The sequence below is a fragment of the Stylophora pistillata genome, chromosome 4, assembly GCF_964205215.1.
Source record: "Stylophora pistillata chromosome 4, jaStyPist1.2, whole genome shotgun sequence".
Taxonomy (NCBI): Eukaryota; Metazoa; Cnidaria; class Anthozoa; order Scleractinia; family Pocilloporidae; genus Stylophora; species Stylophora pistillata.
Window position 1 is genome coordinate 16,189,728 of NC_142522.1, and position 21,002 is coordinate 16,210,729.

At 37.8% G+C, this 21,002-nt stretch overlaps 2 protein-coding genes and 1 pseudogene across 7 annotated transcripts in view; all 3 read left to right on the plus strand.

The window, feature by feature from the left end:
• Positions 1 to 7,901, plus strand: part of LOC111321192 (importin-11) — a 61,223-nt gene extending 53,322 nt beyond the window's left edge. For 3 of the 4 annotated variants that reach the window (XM_088758077.1, XM_088758078.1, XM_088758079.1), the window contains 7 exons: positions 283 to 378; positions 3,226 to 3,339; positions 3,689 to 3,733; positions 3,986 to 4,062; positions 4,302 to 4,397; positions 6,604 to 6,676; positions 7,512 to 7,901. In XM_088758077.1, the coding sequence (XP_088614203.1) occupies positions 283 to 378; positions 3,226 to 3,339; positions 3,689 to 3,733; positions 3,986 to 4,062; positions 4,302 to 4,397; positions 6,604 to 6,676; positions 7,512 to 7,673 (663 nt within the window). In that variant the 3' untranslated portion in view covers positions 7,674 to 7,901. Of the gene's footprint in view, positions 1 to 282; positions 379 to 3,225; positions 3,340 to 3,688; positions 3,734 to 3,985; positions 4,063 to 4,301; positions 4,442 to 6,603; positions 6,677 to 7,511 lie in introns of all 4 variants that reach the window. The other variant, XR_016000415.1, reaches the window with a different exon arrangement.
• Positions 7,902 to 10,100: 2,199 nt separating this feature from the next.
• Positions 10,101 to 21,002, plus strand: part of LOC111321442 (BLOC-1-related complex subunit 8 homolog) — a 20,132-nt gene continuing 9,230 nt past the window's right edge. The window contains exons 1-7 of one of the 3 annotated variants that reach the window (XM_022924327.2): positions 10,101 to 10,260; positions 11,720 to 11,776; positions 17,564 to 17,676; positions 17,850 to 17,914; positions 19,113 to 19,158; positions 19,506 to 19,564; positions 20,099 to 20,165. In XM_022924327.2, the coding sequence (XP_022780062.1) occupies positions 10,188 to 10,260; positions 11,720 to 11,776; positions 17,564 to 17,676; positions 17,850 to 17,914; positions 19,113 to 19,158; positions 19,506 to 19,564; positions 20,099 to 20,165 (480 nt within the window). In that variant the 5' untranslated portion in view covers positions 10,101 to 10,187. Of the gene's footprint in view, positions 10,363 to 11,719; positions 11,777 to 17,563; positions 17,677 to 17,849; positions 17,915 to 19,112; positions 19,159 to 19,505; positions 19,565 to 20,098; positions 20,166 to 21,002 lie in introns of all 3 variants that reach the window. The other 2 variants (XM_022924334.2, XM_022924339.2) reach the window with 2 other exon arrangements.
• LOC148732628 (uncharacterized) overlaps positions 20,178 to 21,002 on the plus strand; it is a 3,869-nt pseudogene continuing 3,044 nt past the window's right edge.

A 21,002-nucleotide genomic window follows, 5' to 3' on the forward strand; every position in this document is an offset into this window, starting at 1 on the left:
TTGTGTTTTCGGATCATTTTAGCGAAAATGACCTAAAATTGCACGGCTAGAATAAACCTAGCGATGTTTAAAGTTGCCAAAGTCACTATGTCCTCCCACTAAACCATTCAGAGTCATTGATATATTTCACAAATCCAACGTTTGGCATAAAGCTGTAATTGCGCCTAATATTACACTTCCAACTGCACTTCATTGACATTGTGAAAATCTAACTCTCTTCGGTATTTTAAATCCATTCACTTATTGCTTGCCCATGTTTTTTATTTTATTTGGTTCTTTCAGGTTGTTGAAACTATCATCAAAGTCTCTCCTCTCACTGGTCCTGAGGTTTTCGCACCAGTGCTGCTGAAAACATTGAACATGATTCTTGAGGTCGAGGTAAATTTTCCACAGTAACAATTATGAAACGAGAAGACCTTAATTTATCATGTGACGATCGTTCACACAATTATAATTATAATGGTAGAGAGAGGGTGAGCCCGCTCAAGGTAATCGTTGAACAGGAAAAGTTCGTTGGTTCGTATTTATTTATTTATTTATTTATTTAGATTTCTGCCTTGTAGCGTCCCTTTGCCATTATTCCTAAGATTTAGCACCCCGTGAATACAACTCAGCGCAATAATTAGCACAAGAAAACGCAAGCAATTAAAATACAATAACTTGCAGATAATACATGTACGTCGATTTTTCTAACCCGAGGAGCATAGTATTCCTTTCGGAAGCAATAAAGATATTCTTCCCATTTAACACTGCGTTTGAACATCCTACTGCCAATGAGTTCGCGACGCGGAAAAAAGATGGCGTCGTCCATGGACCTCTGAGTAAATCGACCAACTCGGTGTGTACAAAAGGTTCCGCATATTTTGGTTTGTGAAAATGCCTTTCAAATACGTTCTGAATGGTTTCCCCTCAAGACCGTTATTGTTGGTTCCAAACGGACATTTCATGATTTTAACATGACCCAACTCTTAGTTGTTAACAGGGCGAACGAGTGATCTTGATCGGCCATGTGTATGATGATTTTGTTCTGAAGATTGTGAATGCGAATCGTTTTTATTTCGACTAACATTTTTCAGTTATTTTGAGAAGGAACCCTCAGATTATTTGTAAGTGTTCGATTTTTCGGTTTATTTGGGCTTTGTATACTTTCATTTTGCATTTATTTTACTTCGCGTTTGCAAGTTTCGATTGTGTAATTCTACTTTCAGAACTGACATATTTGTATGCCGTTTATTTCGATGAACCTGGATTAAGAGACTCTAGAATTAACCGATCGATTCAGCGGTTACACTTATTTTTACCAGTTTCCAAGGGACGTGAAATTAAAATAGAAGAAGGTTCTCGCTCGGTTACAAGTGGAAGGAAAGTGTAGTGCGCACTTTTCCGACGGACATAAGTATGGATTGCTGACGCTTTATCGTTCAGCTCATCCTGGATAACGAAGGGGTCAGGGTAAATGCACAGGTCAAGTTGAAGGGTAAGAAACAGTTTTCTGAGGAAGAAGATATTCACACAATAGGAGAACCTTACAAGTGAGAGTGTATGTAGGGAGAGGAATCAACCAAAGCTCTAGGCGAGGATGGTACAAGATGTACATGAGAGCCACAGATAGGTTTCAGACAGCAACAGCTGTCGACTACCGTAGAAAATTTTTCTGGTTGCCGCGCTTTTACTCTAGGATGGCCAACACGACCATAGGAATGTTTCTACATGAGTTAAGCGGGCTATGAACAATGATACATCCTAAGATGCCACGAATCATTCTCATTATCTCAACAACCTCTACATAACAATTAAGGAACTGAATTCAGAGTTTGTGGGGAGGAGAACAATACCACCCAATTCCATACATTAGCCATTTATCATATGTCATCGAGTTACCGAGGGATTAGAAGATTGCCTCCATCCAGCCCCTCGACCAGTGCAAACTGACAGAACTATCAAATGCAGCGATTAGGGACAGGGCTGTAGCCAGATCTCAGGACAAGACGAGGCAAGTTTCGAGCGCCGAAGGCGCGAGCCGCGAGAGGGGTCTGGGGGGCATGCCCCCCAGAAAACTTTGAAATCTAGAGGTTTAGAAATGCTCTTTTAAGGATTTTCCGTGGCATTTTTCTTCAGAAAAGTCAATCTAAGAAAAAAATTTAAAAAGGCCAAAAGTAAGACGAGGCAATTGCCTCGTCTTGCCTCATGCTAGCTACGGCCCTGATTAGGGAGACATCCTTGGCATATGGAGGACTGTCTGGATTTGACAAGATCAACCAAGGTGAAAGAGATTAGGTGGAAAGTTAGCAAGAGGATGGAGTGATGAGTTCAAACTACCACCTACTTAGAGAAGCGTTGTTATGTAAAAACTTTGTCTATCAAGGCTACTGCAGAGACATATGGATGTCAAAGAAGCCCATAATACAATTTGGATGAGGTGCAGTGACAAATTTAGAGAATCTTTTGGGGGGGGGGGTTGAATCATCAAGGAGGAACTTCTCTTGCTTGCACCTTGCCTTGCAACCCAGGGAACACCTGTATAGGCATAGTACCCGACCGTAAGGAGTCATAAACGGCGTGGAACTCATGAATCCTCACGATTCAGGATTATTGATCGAGTATGAAGTAGACTGTCGACACACGATAGTTGAGAGCACCAAGTGAAGAGTGTAAACATTATTTCTGTCAATCGTGTTCGAGACAACGTAATTCCTGAAACATCACTTTTGAACGTATCAAATAATAAAAAGATTTAGCACCGCATTTACGCGAAACGGCAAACGTCAACTTGCCCCTTCGCGTTTGACGTGAAATAGTGTGAATCATGCTGCATTAGCTTCGCGTGAGTTCACGTCATGGTGGATTTGAAGGCGCCCTTGTATGACTAACAAAGAATAGTTTTGTGCCCTTTTCCGGCAGTTAACTTCTACTCTGTGAGAGAAAGGTAATAAAATCTTACGTACACGGCAAACGTGAAATAGGTTTCTTTCACGTAGAAACGGCAAAGGGCAACGGGCAAACGTGAAAAAAAAATGGCGGGAAAACAAAGACACGTGGTCACTCGTGCCGTTCTCGTTCACGTAAACGCGGCGCTAAATCTCTTCAGTGACCATATCATGTCCTTCCGCCACTAGTATTTGACTTAAACTGTTGAGAGCCGTGCTCCTTTATGTTTCGATCGCATTCTATCGTTCTTTCTAGGTTGGTGACCGTAAAATTCACAAAATATTTTGTTTTGTTTAGGAACACACGCCTCTTCTGGTTATCTACTTGTGCATAATTGGAGAAATCAGTTTGCATAATTACCCAGCGTTTGTTCATCTGGTCGAAAATGTTGCTCAGCAGCTCGGCACACAGGTTTGAGATGAGCTAAAGTGAATCTTTCACTGCCCTTTTTTTACTATCAGTTACTGTAAGGTTCGCCTGTATGCCCTTTTGCGTTCTTGGCTTGGCCCGAGAATTAACCTTTCAATGAAACCTCCTAGGCTGCCTTATACAAATATTGCAAGATCTAATTTTGAAGCACTCCAGGAAAAAGTATGCCAAATCTTTTCCTGAATAACTTTTACCAGAGGTGCTTAAGGGAGAAAAAGATGTTAACATCGCCACAAGTCATGTAGAATCGAAATCAAGTGTTGTTACTATGCGTCTCAATGAATTCATTTTCCAAGTTTATTGGCTCATTATTAACTCTGATTTTCTCCAGGCTGGGAACGTGTTAAGTCAGCTTCTCGATATATGGTTGGATAAAGTAAGCATTATAGTAACAAGAAGAAATTTGTAATACGTCCATCTTACATTTTTGGTGGCTGACTTATTGTTAATTTTATCGTTTCTATAGCCATTGCTTAAAATGATTCTTAACAGGATTACGAAAAGTTGTTTTGATATGAAACGAAGATTTTTCAACGTTAATTGTTTCTTTTCGGTGTTACTTGAAATCAGTGATTGCTTTAGTATGAGGATGACACTATTGCCTTCTTGTTTGTCTTTTTTTTTTTAGATGGATGGCATGACACGGCTTGAACGAAGAAAACTCACAGTGCTGTCACTGATGACGTTGCTTCCTTTAAATGTGCAGTAAGACAGTTTTTTGACTCGTTAAAAAGTCAAGGGAAAGTTAGTCTTTTTCACGGCAGTTTATTTCAAAGTAATTAAGTTCTCCCCGTATTTGGCGAAGTGCTGATTCAAACTTTATACACCGTTTTATATAATGCTAGTAGAGGGAGATTTTAACAAATTTGTTTATTTAGCGTACTGAGTGTATACTTACAAAGACGAGTGCCAAGCGATTGTATTCGTTTTTATTTTCGCAACAGCAATTGTGTCATGGAAAGGTTTGCAATCATTGTGGATGCTGCTGTTGATGTCCTACACGAGATTCACAGAGTAGAAGATGGCGGCACTCACACTGAGTGAGAAATTGTTACTCTATATATAACGGGAACATCTACTTGTGGTATACATATAAATTTCAGGCAGTTCACATCTCATGACATTTTATGTAATTTTAATACCGCAACGTATAGATTGTTTTTTTCTTGCTGCCTCTCGCCTTCAGGTGGTGTCCTAACGTTATGTCAAATATTGTGTTATTTAATTTATGTCTTCATTGTATATGGCGAGCCCAGGGTGACAGAAATTTTGGCGGTAGACAAGGGGTCGATGGATGAAGTTTGTTCAGAGAAATAACCAAGGTGGTGAGGGTTAGGAAATTTGATAGTGTCAAATCCTGCTAGAGTTCTTGATGTCCAGACAACATTGAGCGCAATTTCTTACAATTATGCGCATTAAAAGGAATCAAAAGCAAACAAGGCTCATCCCCACAATTTTTTTTGTTCTTTGCTTCTTCGATTCACTCTGTTTGTGCACAATTTAAATTTTACATCATCAAACCACAAAGTAATAAAAACAGGGTTAAGCTTTCGTTTGATGTAGAATTCATTAGATTTGGTTTCGAATTGCGTTCCGGCATAAGAACAAACCTCGCATTAAAGGTCACGTCGGCATTCGTTGTGCTTTACAAAAAGAAGGGACGCTAAGCTCTTTTCTGTAAACTTTCGCCATAATTGTACTTGCCTAATCTCGCAATATACTGCTGCATCTTAGCTTGTAAATTTCATACGATTTCAACATCGGCAAAAATCGCTTGGCGAAATTCACTGTTGTTGCGCTACACAGAAACTGATCATAGTCTTCGTAGTATCAATGTTTTTTTTAACGGTTGAAGTTCCACTACACAGAACGTCTGAGTCGATTTGCCACTGGTGGCGAGTTGTCTCAGTGGTAGTGGCGAGTTTGTTATGGTGGCGAGCTGACTGGATACTTGCAAAATATGTCTATCAAATTTGAATTCATCAAAGGCAGAAATATACCATATTTGAAATTGGCAATCCAAGTGTTGTTCCGCCTTTCCTGCACGACAGTACTTAATTCGCTTACCTTTGAGAATAAGAGAGGATCAAGCAAAGGGTTTAATCAAGTCCTCTTGCTACAAGGCTAGCACATTGGACCTTCGTCTAGTATTATCGATGAAAGGCTTTTGTTAACGGTACTAAAGTTAAACCTCTCCACTTTCGCCACTAAAGTGAAACCTCTCCACATTCGCCACTTCGGGGGGTAAGTTTGGCCGTAGTGGGAAGGTAGTGTTGTGATATGACACCTTGTTTTGCGAACGAGTACAGTGTAACTTAAAATTGCTCTAATGCAAATACAACAGAACGATATGATACCGTGATTATAATATAATAATAATAATAATAATAATAATAATTTATTTCTTATATAGCGCTACTTACAATAACAGATCAATAGCGCTTTACAACTGATATCTCTAAATATTAAAATCTCATCTAATTAAAAAAAATAAATAGATAAATAAATAATAATTACATATTACAGTTAAATTGGCTATATAGGATTCATAATTTATCTACCATAAAAGGTTTGCCTAAAAAGAAAAGTCTTAATAGAATTCTTAAAAATTTCTATTGATCGAATATTGCGTAGTTGCAATGGAAGCTCATTCCATAGATGCGGTGCAGCTGCCTGAAATGCACGTTTACCCAGGGTTGCCATCATTTTGCCTCTAGGTGGCTCTAATAAAATACCTGAGTTAGATCTAAGATTGTACAAGGACAATATAGAATACAACAGAAACTCAATTTTCCAAGATTAAAAAGAACACCTGAAGTATTATGACTCAGTATAATATCGTTCTGTTGTATTTGATATTATAATTACGGTTGTATTCGTTCTGTTGTATTATCGTTCTGTTGTATTCGATATTATCGAAGGCCTGCTCGCTTACTGAGCAGTTGTTGTAAGACCAGTTACCAGAAAGATTATCTTAACATTACTGGTATCATGGTAATTCCATATGGAGGTTGGAAAGATCACGTACTTGTAATACCAAGTAGTTCTTATGTACAAATGTTAAGTTATATTAACTAAAATTGTACTGAGAATGACTGGTTATTACAGTTGACTTTTAAGTACTACGAACTGTTGTCTTTACTACGTTTTAGAATCACAGTGGAAATATGTCTCTCTTGTAACATTATTGTGGGTGACATTATTGTGGGTTATTAATTCGGTCATCCCTTTTCCTTTATGTTGTAGTTGTTTGGTTGTGCTTGTTGGAAATGGCGAGGATAGTGAAGAACACACAGAGGAAGAAAAAAGGAAACGACGGGTAAGAATTGGAACTAAACAGCCGGGAAAGAGCATCAGAACGAAGTTTCCACAGGAACGTTCCAAATATGTAGATGACGATCCCATGAAACTTTTCTTAGTCGGATCGAAAATAAATTCAATCATTCACTTATTGGCTTTAACTTCGTTTAAATTCGAATTGGTTTTATCACTCACAGGCCTTTTCAATAACAAAGCGGAATACAAAACATGCTTCTAAGATGGACTAAAAACGTCAAGTGAATTTAAAAGAAATGCAGCATAACAGTTTTTAGAAAGGAGCTTGTGAAAAAAAGGCTTGAACAAGATTCGAGCCCTTTACCTTTCTGCTACACCTGGGCAGTGACCTCCTCAACTAAGTATAAAGCCACCTGGGATCAGCTCCAAGTTTACTTGATAACTCAATTTTCCAAGATTAAAAAGAACACCTGAAGTATGACTCGGTGATGACATGTATCCCAAGGACTTTCGTCCTTGATTGACGATTGTGATCTTCTAATGAATGAAAAAGGTCAAAGTCAAATGATCTAAGTATTTTGTTTTGAATTTCTCTTTCGATTAGTTTCATGGTGAAAGGGAAAATAATAAAAACAGTAAATGAATTATCTGGAATGATTGAAGGAAATTATTCTTTGCCGTTCTCCCTCCTCTTTAACAAAGTCGCCATTGAGAAGGTTTGCTTTGAAGGTTAAAACCATCTACAACTAACTTTGAGTATGCCTGAAGCATCATAAGATATGAAGATAAAAGGAAAGCCAAAATATGGAGCAAATTCTTAGCTGTACACTGTGATTTCATGAACAAAATCAATATATCTGTGTTTGCTTGTTTTCCAGCTGAGGTTATCAGACCCAGTGCACTCCTGTCCTTTGTGGAAATTCGTTCGAGACAAGCTTCAAGAGTGTCGCTCGGTTTATGGACATGAAACCTTCCAGTACGTAATGGGCTCCATGGACTCCGCTGTGGTCACTCAGCTTGGCGCTTTTATAAACCACTAAAGCGCTATATGTCACCAACAGAAGGGAATTTAAGGGAAACTTAAACCGTCGTCAAACCTCAAGAACACGAAGATATTTCAACATACCGTTGCATTTGATTCATGGGGCGTGTGCTATGTATTAGTTGTCCTCAATTAGAAGTGGTGCCGCCGGGAAGCTAGTTTTTCTGCATAGGTTGATCGAAAAAGTGTAATGGAAGATTAAATAAATAAAAGTCTTTTTATAGGATTACACAATTACTGGTGAACCAGTAGTTTCCATTGTGGTCCTTGCAAGCAAATGAAACAAAATGGTCTAAATTGAACATAACATCATTAAGAACATCATTAAGAACATCATTAAGAACCCCAACCGGCCGGAGGCAAACCAGATTGTGTAGGAAAGGGAGTTTGTACAGATTTTCTTTAAACGTAACTTGCCATCTTTACACTTGGTCATGTGACTAACAATTGGTAATCTAGCCGTTGGAGCTGTATATATTTAGGAACTGATAAGGTAATCACTTATTAGGTCAGAATGCAAATTTTCAGTTAAGGTGCATAGAGGTTCAGTGGCTATTTGAAAATCTTGAAATTTAGTTTCAGTATTTGTCACCCAGTGAAATTTTCTATTGCTCAGTGCTGAAGACGTAATTAGATTTTTAGTTATATTTTAGGCGGAATAAGTGAGGACACATTAAAACATAAGCATGCTACGCATGCATGACTTATTTTTTTGGATGGGTTGGTTGAGATGGGACACCTTGAGTAACTGTATTTTTCGAATTCGTAGAAGAAAAAGAGCATTAACTTCCAAAGTTTCCAACCGAAATACTGTTCGATAGAGAGTAAAGATACGTTTCTATTTATATGAAAAAACTCAGACACAGGTTTTTGTGGTCTGTTGTCACTACTGTCTGAACAATCTTTAGCAGAAATAATCTACACTGGTGCCACGCTCACTGTAGTCTCCTTCGCAGCCTTTTTTTGGTCTCGTGACCAACACGCTCTCTTTCCCATCCCCGTTGCGAAACAAGACCAAACAGCGGATGCTCAGATTTTCCACAGAAAGCTAAATGCTGTTGTTGCTAAATTTTCCACGCAACTCTCACGTGCTTTGACGTTTTCTACCAATCCAGTTCGCCGTATGCTACCTTGGACTTCACCTACAAGTGTTACAGTTTGGGATGGTTGGGGTGTTGTGGAACACTTACTTCTCCCTTTAGCGCATTAGATCATATTCTTATAATAAATTTTGCGCTGTATAAGTATCAAATTTATTATTATTTAGTATCCCTTTTCCTCATATCCCTCATTTCCAAAAGGTACAGCATATGTTTTACAGATCCTGCTTATACCGGCAGCATTTTCATTTTTTTTTTCTCTTTCTACATTTCTATTTACGGTAGTACAACGAAAAAAACCGTTTTTTTTTGTTTTTTTTTTTTATAGAGATAATTTAAAAAAATCCACCGACTTCAGCAACTACCGAGCCAGAGCAATCTGTACCACTCTACAGCAACCGGCTATAGCAAAATAAACCGGCGCGGTAACTACAGCAGCACACTACTTCAATTACTCCGATCTACAACAACCTCAATGAACTGCAGGCCTGTGAATGAAACGAAGAGAATGAACTCTGCGTATTTTCTAATTTCCTTCAAAAGAAAAAATTAACATTCTGTAAGGTTACAAAACTTTACACACCTGAAGTAGCCCAAACTCAGAAGTAATCGATATCAATGGTAAAGGAAAACTGTCAACATAGCGGGCGGAGAGGGGAGAGAGAAGAAGGCTGCCAATGGCTGATGGGATCGACTTCGGCAAGGCTGTTTTGTAAATTTGCCATCTTATTTTCTCGCAATCGTGTAAAAAAATGTAAGGCAACATTTGAGGTTTTCAGTATTAATTTTCTCCTACTTGACTGACTCTGAAAGGTGAGTGAAACAATTAACTTTCGCCTGCCACAAATGTTAACATGTAAACAAATTATGTTGAGCATTTAGCACATAAAAACTACTTTATTTCCGTCACATACCTTGAGGTATTGTCTTGCCAAATTTAGTGACTTTTTGGTTGATATGGGAGACACATTTTCTACTTACTCGGTTATTTCATAAGTCGTAAGCACAGGGGCAAACCGACTTTATCCGCCATAGCTTCACACATTTGTTCTCACTTCGCTGACGGATACATTAACCTGAAGTTGTCAGATGGCTAGTAATTCTATAACCCTGTTCCAGTAAACTGACTTAACATGAATTGTGAAGTGAAAAATGGAAACGATGAATACCCAGTTTTTGCTTGAAGAAACTGCTTATATTTTCTTTTCTTGGTCTTCATTTGACTTTTAATCGAAACTCGCATCGAACATTTTTTTATTTTCGTCATAGTTAGATTTTCAGCCTATTTCTCGTGCAAGGCCTTAGCGGCCAAGAAAATTGTTGGGCTCTGGGAACGAAGTGTTTCTCAATGAAAAACACTCGTTCGGCTCGTTCGCGAATTCGTTCGGAAGGTTTGGAGTTCGCAGAACTAGATGGCTGGCATAAGTGAAATTTATACTACTAAAGCCATGTTAGATAGTCAGATGGTTCACATTGGGAAACAAGGCAAGTGAACGGCTATTGTGCTGGATTACAGTACGATTGCTTGAACAGTAATGGCGAGATGTAGGAGAAACAGTGGGAATTAACTTTTAAGGCTTTCAGAAAGTAAGAAGATCAACCAAAAATATTCAGAAATAGGAAAGCATTGCTAATCCAGGGAAATGGGCAATTATTATTCGATATTTTCCATGAATACAAAAGCTTTTTATTATTGATCACACCATGACCTGTTGGGTAATCATAACAGGGATGATATTTCAAAGTTTCACAATTTAGGTATGTTAGGAGCCGGTTTTATTGCAAATTAAAAGCCATCAAACAATTTTGCTCAAGTGCGCTTGGTTAAGTGTATCATGTGACTGAATATTCTTCAGCTAAAACTGGGGAAAATCCTAGGCTATAACCCAGTGGTTAATCCCTAATTTTCAATCCTTACATCCACTGTTCATAAACGTCTTTCCGGCACATTGCAAAACTATTTGAAGGATAGTAAACATTATTAAAAACTGGATCATTGGATAATGCAATCGAATACTTTTTATTGGCTTAGCCGTTGTGGTATAGGATATACCATAATCTACAAATATGGTAAGCTTGTGCATCAGCTTAAAATTAAAAGGGAGCTAAAAAATTTAATGAAATTTAATTATTTAACTTAATTATTTAACTTAATGTTTTTAATAAAACAATTATTCCATGAGCGCTTGTTGGATATGAGATATTATAGCCAACTTGGCACTACTCGCCTCGTTGGCTATCTATCATCTCATATCGAATGCGTGCGTGTGGAATAATTGTTAAATAGTCTCCATGTGACAAGGAAATATACTTATGTATTTATCATTGAAGATAATCAGTTCCTAGTGGCTGACAGTTTTCGAGAGCAGTGCTTGAGGAAAATTGTTCCCATCTCGGAACAGATGATGTCCATGGACAAATGTCTGTGCCTGTTTTAGTGCTATATAAAGGCTATTAGTTATATACCATAGACAGGTCATGCTATTATTGTTTGTCACAAAAGCCAAGGAATTCTTAGCTACTTCCAAAAGACCCTTATCTTGTTCCAGTTGAAAAAAAACACATGTTTATAATTGCTAAATGAAAAAATGATGATCAACATTTTCTTCCAAGTAACCACTGTAGACAGAGCAAGCTAGTAAATGCCAGGAAAAGGTTAATGAAAGTTTTTTCTAATATAACCATTGTCATTATAGTGGTAGGTAACCTCAACTTAATTAAGCTTACAAGAACTATCTAATTGGTAGCCTCTAACTATGTTTTAATTGCAGTTTTGCTGCAAAAACAGTACTGCCAGCCCTATAGTCCATTGTCCCATGGTGATGGACAAACAACAATTTTGCAATTCTTGGAGGACTGTATGGGAAGGGTTATATTTAGGAGCCACATATTGGAAATGCATAGTGTCAATTATGTAGATGAAATTATTTCTTGTTATTTATAGTTGACATGGGTACTTTAGAGTTGAGCAGCCAAGACACAGAACACAAATTAAGGAGAGGTATGTCAACTCCTAAGGGCTAGTTTATTGTTTGAAAATATTATTATACTGTAGCTGTTACAAAGATTTTTGTTACAGTATGTTTTTAGTGGTTCAGGTCTGGTCTGGAGTTCTAGGAAAAAGAATCAATGACACAAAAAAAATTCTGCAAATGATTATAATCAGTACCTTGATGATGTTGATGAACACTGGAACATTGAACTTTATTTGCCTTTGTCATTACATTACATAGCTTTAATTATAGCCTGCTAAAATAAGCTATAATATTATGGCTGGAGATCTTAGCAAGCTCTACTGAGCTTTTATAAGAAGATCCCCATCTAATAAAAACTGTAACTTAAAGCGGATGGTTTAATTATGAACGCAAGATATTTTGCTGCTTTGCTGATAAAATTACGATTTGAAGTTATATCTCTAGCATAGAATTGAACTATGATTTTGCAGATAGATTTTCATTAATCTCTTAAATTGTGTATATGATTTTGATTCTTTTAGGTCTTTAGGTAATTCATTCCACATTTTTGCTCCCCTAAACTTCAATGAAAACTTCCCATAATTAGTTCTTTTTAAATCGATGAATACGTTTGAGGCTGATCGAGTATTGTGACTATGAAATTTTTCATTTGATATAAAATAATTTCTAAAGTAACTTGGTAGCTTGTCATTAAAGAATGAGTACATAAAAAGTGCCATTAAGTAGATATTATATCTATTAAGAATATTTAAGGATAAATGATACTGATAAAATGATAACATCCCAGCTCTGAGACATCTCTCTTTTCTTAAACAGTCAGTAAAGAATTAAAAGTTGGCTTTTGGACTTTTAACCTTGGAAGGAGACAAATCTGTTACTGAAAGTGCTGTAGCTTATATGCCAGCTTCTTGCTTGGATAATTAACTACTTCTGTGTAGTATTGGGCATCTTGACCTCATTCCCAAGATCTCAACATTAATAAAATTGTGGTAGTTCTGATGATGTGGTGTTGAAAAATCATATGCGCAGTTGATCATCCCGTCATGGAAACTGCGCAATATAAATTCACAATTTTATTTTATTTATTTAATTTTAATCAAACAACATTCTCTTGCCTGTACTTTTCTTTTTATCATTACTTTCTGCTGGGTGTTGTATTGATGTTATTTGGGGAAGTTAAAAGAGTATGAGTTAAAGAATTTAAGGGTTAGAATAGGGCCCATATTAACCAAAAAAAATTGATAATTGTGGATGCTACAGAAAATCAATAATTAAATTTCCTAGTGGACTTAAGAATCCAAGTGAGACTATTACTACCCAGAAATCCCAAGGTACTTCCACCAAAGTCAGTGTTGCCCAAGGTGGAATTACACTTTCCTGAGGGTGCTTAATTACAATAATTTAAACGTTTGGAGGAATACTTGGATGTCAACATTTGTTTTGCTAGAGTGGTAGCTTTGTAGTATATTATTCAAATCTGACAATTTCACAGCAGAATATCAACTAAATTACTTTTCCCTGTAGTTAGCATTCTCATTATGGAGTAAACTTATCATTAAGTAGTACATTTCTTTGAAAATGCCTTGTACATTATAATGAGGAAACTGATACCCTCTTGAGTCCTTTGATTCTGCTGTGAGACATTTTGTAAGCACTTGTAGAGGCAAAGCTTGGAATGCATAGCAGCACTCAATTTAATTAGGGAGACAAATAAACAGCTTAACATAAAAATAACAAACAAATAATATCAAACATAATAAAGAAGAACAGAAATTTTCAAGTTAACTCCACCTTTAGCCTTACTGTACTTTTGTACAGGTATATGGATGTTGTTCCTTTCTTTAACTAACCATTCATTCTCCTAATTTCTGAATAGTGTTCCTACTTTGGTTGTCTTTAGATTATCTCCTTCAGAAAGCTTTTTGCACACACCTGAGATTTGAATTATAGATGTTTTGTGATGGTTTTTTTCCTTTTATCAACGGTTTGTTTGTTGAGTTGGTGGTGTAATTCATATTAGTTTTTTTTGATGAGTGGATGGAAAATGAGGCAAAGAAGAGTTCACCATTTGAACGGTTTTTACAGTGAGTCGTCCATCCAACCATAGGCCTTGTCTTTTAGCTTCGTCAATGGACATGAACTTCATTGAGTTGTTGTAGTTTGGATTGAACTGATGCAACTGCAGCCCCTGTGAAGCAGTTTGGTTATTTGTCAATGGCCTGGGATGTTTGGGTAGAATGGTGAGTTTAATTGTCATAGATTCTTTTATCTAAATGGTTAAGAGGGAACTTTTTCTCATTGGCATATTTATGGACGAGAAGTTGTTAAACAATGTGAGAAATTGGTTTCAAGTGTTCGTCAGGCGAGTGCGTTTTCTAAAGAAATGGGTGGCGGATGGTGGGACACAGTCAGCAAGATAACTGGCAGAAAATCGAATAACCAAATTATCTCATCCATCATCGAACCAGAAACTATCAATTCCTATTTCAAGAAATCAACACCAGTCGGCAGTATACTGCACCTGAACAACTTCCAATACCTTATGGAACTAGAATCCTTACTTTTAATGTTAACACAGACAAATGGTTCCTGCTTAACGAACTGCTGCAGGCCCTGATCAACTCCCCATTGGTTGTGGGAAGACTATACTCACCAGCTTGCACCGATTATCACTAAGATATTTAGCCACTCTATCATGCACCAGTCTGTTCCTACACGTTGGAAGACTGCAAACGTCAGACCGATTCCAAAAGAGTTGCCAATTACTGAATGCACACAACTCAGACCAATTTCTCTAACCAACATCATAGTGAGACTTTTTGACATTAACAATGACCAATTTGGATTTAAGGAGGGGTGCAACACTACTCCAGCCCTCTGAAAATGTCAACATTTCTGATTTCTGCACTAGATCTAGACTATATGCGCATGTTGTCCTTTGACTCTAGTAAGGCATTCGACACAGTATCCTGCAATATTATCTGTGACAAGCTGAAGTCTACTAACATAAACCCATATATCATTAACTGGATCACAAGCCTTTTGGACAATCGAAAACAAAGATTAGTTGTCGACGATGTGGTCACTGCGTTCGTTGACATTTTTAGGGGGGTTCCTATTTAAGGCACCATATTAGGACCCATTCTATTTTCTCTTGTGGTGAATGATATTGCAGATGTTTCGCCTGCTGTTTCTCCAGTGAACAATCTCTTAGTGAAGTATGCTGACGACATAACGATAAGTGTTCCTGTCAGGCAAAGCACAGATACTGCCGCCGCTGAGGTTGAGAACATGATGAAGTGGATGGATACAAACGAGATGTCTCTCAATTTTACCAAAACATGGGAAATGTGCATGCACGGCAAATCTACTAAGTTATCCCCTCCAGTATTACCAGGACTAAAAAGGAAATCCTGGTTAAAACTATTAGGAGTCACATTTCAGGAAGATGCTACGTACCGGGACATCCACATCGACAATATGATGCTAAGTTTACCGGATCACCGAGTCAACTCCGAGTCCGAGTCAAATCCGAGTCCGAGTCAAATCCGCGTCCGAGTCAAGTGACCGAGTCAGTGGTTTTTTTAAATGGTACAGATCGACCACATATTCAGGGAGCTGTAGAGAGAGAAAAAGAAAAAGTGAGCTTAACTTCGTTGGAGAAAAGCTCGATCAGAACAGGGCCAAGAAATAAACAACAGACTCTAACCTCGAGGTTGACCTTTTCGTCGCTGTTCTTTTCGTCATTTTTGATAGTCAGATCGACCACATATTCGGGAAGCTGTAGAGTAGAGAGTAAAAAACTTATTGACATGACTTCGTTGGAGAAAACCTCTTAAGAGGGCTAAGGGCGCTGCCCTTTGTATCTTTACAGAAATCAAAGTTAAAAAAAGATTTCTGTTACTAATTTAGCTGAAAAGAACAGTGCTTACGTATATGTAATCATATGTAAACTCATTGAAGATTTACATGTGATTTAAAAAAATTCGCACATACCACTCGCCATTCTGATTGACGAAGACCTCGTGGCCTGACTGAAAAAAGGTATACAGCTGACCTGTGACTCGGCCTGACTCGAACTCGGACATGACTCGGGCTCGGACTTGACTCGGAGAATAGATTCACTCATATGATGCTATCCAAAGCCAGCAGTCGAATGTACATTCTTAGGGTATGCAAATCGTATGGATATTGTAAAGATCAACTCAATTCTTGTATGGGATTTAAGTTTGGGGTGCAGCTTACCAGCAAAAATATCTGGACAGAATCGACAGGTTTCTAAAGAGGGCCCACAGGTTTGGCTTCACCACAAAGAGAACAACTATACTTGACTTAGTTAAAGATAGGGACCTAGGCTCTTTAAGAACGTAATCAGTGATGATCATATACTTCATAATTTGCTACCTCCAAAGAGGAGACGTGTGCTCCATGAGCATAAACATGACTACCTAGGGTTAAAACTGAACGCTTCAAGCATTGTTTCCTTAGTAGATGCCTCGTCAATTAAACTCACTGTATTTAAGAAACTATAATATTACAAATTTTATTTATTCTTAATTATGACTTTCTTATTAACTTATTGTAAAGTTACACGTTTGTTGTTTCTGATTTTTATTATACTAAAGAAGATTGTGGCAACTACCTTGACAAAGCTTACTTCCGCAGATCCTAATCTTTTGATCAATAGAGAGCTTAAGCATCGGACGTTTTTGATTCACGGACGTCAACCGGAATTTAAATATGAGCTTCGCAATCAGTACGCATTTGCATACGTTTTTGACGTGAGGTCAAAGACGTGAAAGCGAGATGTTTGCCATGCGTGTTGTTTTGCTCTGTCTCAGGACTGTCTCAGTACAAGACTGACACCATGTCTTCATTTTCAATCGTCAAATCAAACCCGTAAGTACATTGTATGTTTCATAAGAAAGTAGTTTTTTATCTGCACTTAAACAATAACTTTTAAAAATGGGACAAAATGCGCCTAACTGTGTGTTTGGCACAAGTTTCCGCAGGTTCTGTTACTTGGTTTTGTTTTATCGTGAATTGGTTTTTGTATGTCGCCATTCTTTTAGTTACCCTACGAGCAGAGGTTTTTTCCAGAACAGGAAAAATACTTATATAATAGTTTTCCTGTTTTGGAAAAAACCTCTGCTCGCAGGGTACCATTTAGTTTAAGTTATCTTGCAAAATACATAGCCCCTCTAACTTGTCGGCAGTGGTTCTCTGATTACAGTGGAAGGTGTCCGGTAGTCGGAGCGCATCAGCCAGCAGTGGAAGGTCCTTTTTTTCAACTCTAAACTCGGACTTGCACTCTGGTTCCTCGATACTCTCGATACTAAACCTCACGTATTTTTCGTACGAAATCTCAGGGTTTTTTGACGAATTCTCTTTCAGTAATAGCAACAGTTCCTCGTCTGACACCAGTCCTTGGTCATGAGCGATTGAAAGGGATTTTTTCACATCCCTTAAATACGGCATGTTGCAAATTACGGCTACATTTCCTTTATAAACAATGACCAAAAACGTGACAGCTGTGATCAGCTGTCACGTTCGTGGTGACGCAGGTGTCCAGCTTAAGTAAAAAATTTCGCGCCTAAAACGCCGTTGTCGATCCAGTCTCTCCCGGTATTCTGACGTCCGTGACATCAAAAACGTCTGATTGCTCTCTAATTACATGGGACTATTACTTAGGCATCGGCGTGTTTTGTTAGATTCACTTCGCTCAAATCTCGTTTCAAGTTTTTTTATACTTCACTTGCATCCGTGTATAGATACTGTTACGGTTTAACAAGTGTGCTGTGTATATCATTCAGTTACAGAGAAGTTCCTTGAAAACATTCACATGATGTTAAATGAACCGTCCGTTGGGCTTTATAGAGTGCAAGAACATGTCAGAAGATCGTTGCCTCAGCTTGTTGACAAGAAGGTGTGTGTACAACAATTACTAAACTTATTGTGTGATCCCTTGATTCTGGGTAAGTGCGAGTGATTGTTAGAGTCGCGTATCGTGGGAATTGTAATTGTCATGAATGCTCTCCATTATGTAATAGTGTATACGGTATAGTAGATATATTTAATTACAGTTCTTTTCTTGCATAGATTGAGATGCAAAGTCTACAGAAAAAAGTTCAAGGAATATCTTATGATGTTGACTATTCCCTCAAGTATGTCCGACATTTGTAATGTGTGAAAGGTTTTCATAATTATCGCATGACCATTATTTAACCCTTCAAAGGAATTGAAACGCGCAATTTGCAGTTAGCAGACTTAAAAATTTAAGCGAGATTTGGGTTTTAACTGAGTTGATGATGGGGGACACTTACTCTTCTCCCTAGCTATCCACATGTCCACATATCCCACTTCAAAAATATACAAGTTTATTTTACAGCTCGTAGCTATACGAGCACCATTTTTGTTTGTTGGCGGCTTACACTTCACGATGTGTAGAGAAGGAATGTATCGCGAGAAGGAATGTATCTGTTCCAAGTAGTAACACCAAACAAAGATAATGACGAAGATTTAGAAATATGAGGGCGAAAAAAACTAAGAGCAACTACCAAGTGAATCAAAAAGCGAATGCAAAATAAAAGGACGGTTTATGGTTTATCACTTTCACGGGTTTATTACGAATCAACTTAACTGCCTGCTCCCAGTTGGCTTGTTAGCTCAATTGGTAGAGCGCTGCACTAGTATCGCAGAGGTCAGTGGTTCGAAACCCGTACAGGCCTGATTTTTTTCAGGTCTGATTTTCGGTATTGCTTAAATAGCGCTATCTACTGCGAGGATCGTGCATCATACGTATCTAATACCGCAGTTCAAAATATATGAACTTCATATATTTCATTGTATCTGGTTTATCACTTTCACGGGTTTATTACGAATCAGCTTAACTGCCTGCTCCCAGTTGGCTTGTTAGCTCAATTGGTAGCGCGCTGCACTAGTATCGCAGAGATCAGTGGTTCGAATCCCGTACAGGCCTGATTTTTTTCAGGTCTGATTTTCGCTATTGCTTAAATAGCGCTATCTACTGCGAGGATCGTGCATCATACGTATGAATTTAATTTAGTAATTGATCATTATCATTGATCATTAGTAATTAGGCTTTTTATTGCAAAATAGCTTTGTCATGTTATTTTAGGATTTACTCTAAATAAGTTTTAAGGTTTGTTTTCTCGGCTTATTAGCATACTTTCCTTGCTAGGGTCTAACCAACCCTATCAACCCGAGATTAAAATAAGTTTCATTCATTCATTCTCTACGAAGCACAGGTGGATATTAAGAAGGCTTTACATTTGTTGAGGAAATTTCCTTCATATCGTTGGTAGAAAGGTGTTGTAAGTATATTTGTCTTTTATCTTCTAGGACTGTTCAGTCTATGCAAAACATTTCCCACTTCACAATCATACAGGTATGGATATCCCGTTAAGGGTATCATCATTTGTAAATATGAATGTGTATTAGGTCTCCTGTTGTTGCAGTTCCAGTTTTTTTTTTAATCGCCGGACAAAAAATGTTCTGTCATTAAAAAAAAGAGATGTATTCTTCAAGTCCCATGTTTTTGAAACAGTGCTGTACTGGGTTTGAAAATTTCACAAATTCAAAGTAATCGAAGTGAACTACTTATTTTTTACTTCAAACTGTGGCAAATAAGGTTTTTCAATGTTATTGGAGTGACTTATACATTCTATATTTTCCTTGCTGTACCGTCATAAAATCGTACGTGATTAACTGAACTCCTATACTTTACATTTCCAGGAGTGCCTAAAGAGTGCGATTGCTTCGAAGAAGAACCTTGACTTTAAAAAAGTAGAGAGGTAGAGCACAATTTGATGAACCCCCTCTATGTATCTCTGTAGTTATAAAAGGTTCATCAAGGGCGTTGTGAATCGTGTACGATATTCTGTATTTACTGTTACCACCGGCGGCAAACGATTATTTCAGAAAATTTTTATAGTGACAAAAAATTAACTCCATTGCCATGGCTTGTACTCTTCATGTTCTTCAAAATGAATGCTTTAAAGCATACTGATTTTAAAGAATCAGTAGCTATTTATGTGAAATTGGCTTATGACTGAGTGCAAGTTCATCGTGAAGTTTTAAAGATTTCTAATTTTATGTCTGTCATTTCATAACTGCTTTCCAAAAATATATACTAAACTTAAGGTATAGCCTAGGATTCCCTTCTTTATTAGCTTTCCAAGATTTTTTGCTCGCCAGACTTCGATGCGAGAGAGAAACTGCTCGCAAACTCTAGTTAGGTTCATGAACTGGTGCTTATGTTTCCTCGACAACTAAGTATGTTTCGGCCAGACTCCCGCTTAAAGAGATACATTTCCAATTTCCAACAGAAAAGACCAAAAAGCTGACGCCTCAGTGGATTCCGATGATGAACCAGAGGTTCTTGAATCTGTTCAGGTGAGCTGGTTACACACTTTTGTGGGTAAGGTGTCTCTTAATTACGTTGCTCTTCCTCTGAAAGGATTAGAAAAACGGCAAGTCAATCGACAGCATCGCCAAGTTTAGTTTGTCAATCAGGTTAAATAGTTGAGTATATTGCAAAGACGTAGTCTTCATGCAAGAAAAGGGACCTATTTCGCCAAAGCTAACATTATTCCGTTGTATTCGGTATAGCCTAAGGATCGAGTAGTAGTAGTTTAGTTTTTGTTTTGTTTTTTTTTTAATTGTGGAATCAAATCGGGTGTTATGAGTGGTCCCGAAGACTCGTGGTTCTCTTGTTGATTAACAATAAATTGTGGTGGAATAATTGCTCCCCCTCTTCTACCTCCCAATAGTTTACAAGGCGCTGCGACACGGGCGGCGAAGCCGCAAGCAGGATTGAAATCAAACATAGTCAACTTGCCATAGAGAATCTTTCTTTCCCATATTTTATTCGGCATCCGTCAAAAGAGGAGAAAGTATCTTGATCCCAATAAAAAGGCCCTGTGTATTTGCTATTTGACAGACGGCTAGGGTTGCAGGGAAGTAGGAACCCTGCTAAATCTAAGGAATTTTTTTAATTTCACCTCTGAAGCTTGAGACAACTAAGACGTGGTGCTCGTGAGAACCAACTTTACTAGACTTGGAAGAGCATTGATCAGTGAGGCAATCGGCGTGTTTTTGTCTTCATTCTGCGCGCTAGATACACTATTTAGAAGAGAGAGGGATTATAAGCAAAAGGTCGTCTCTTTTAAATGGAAAAACAAAAAAGAGAAGATGAAAAGAACAAGTCGACACCAGGACTATGATTGTGGC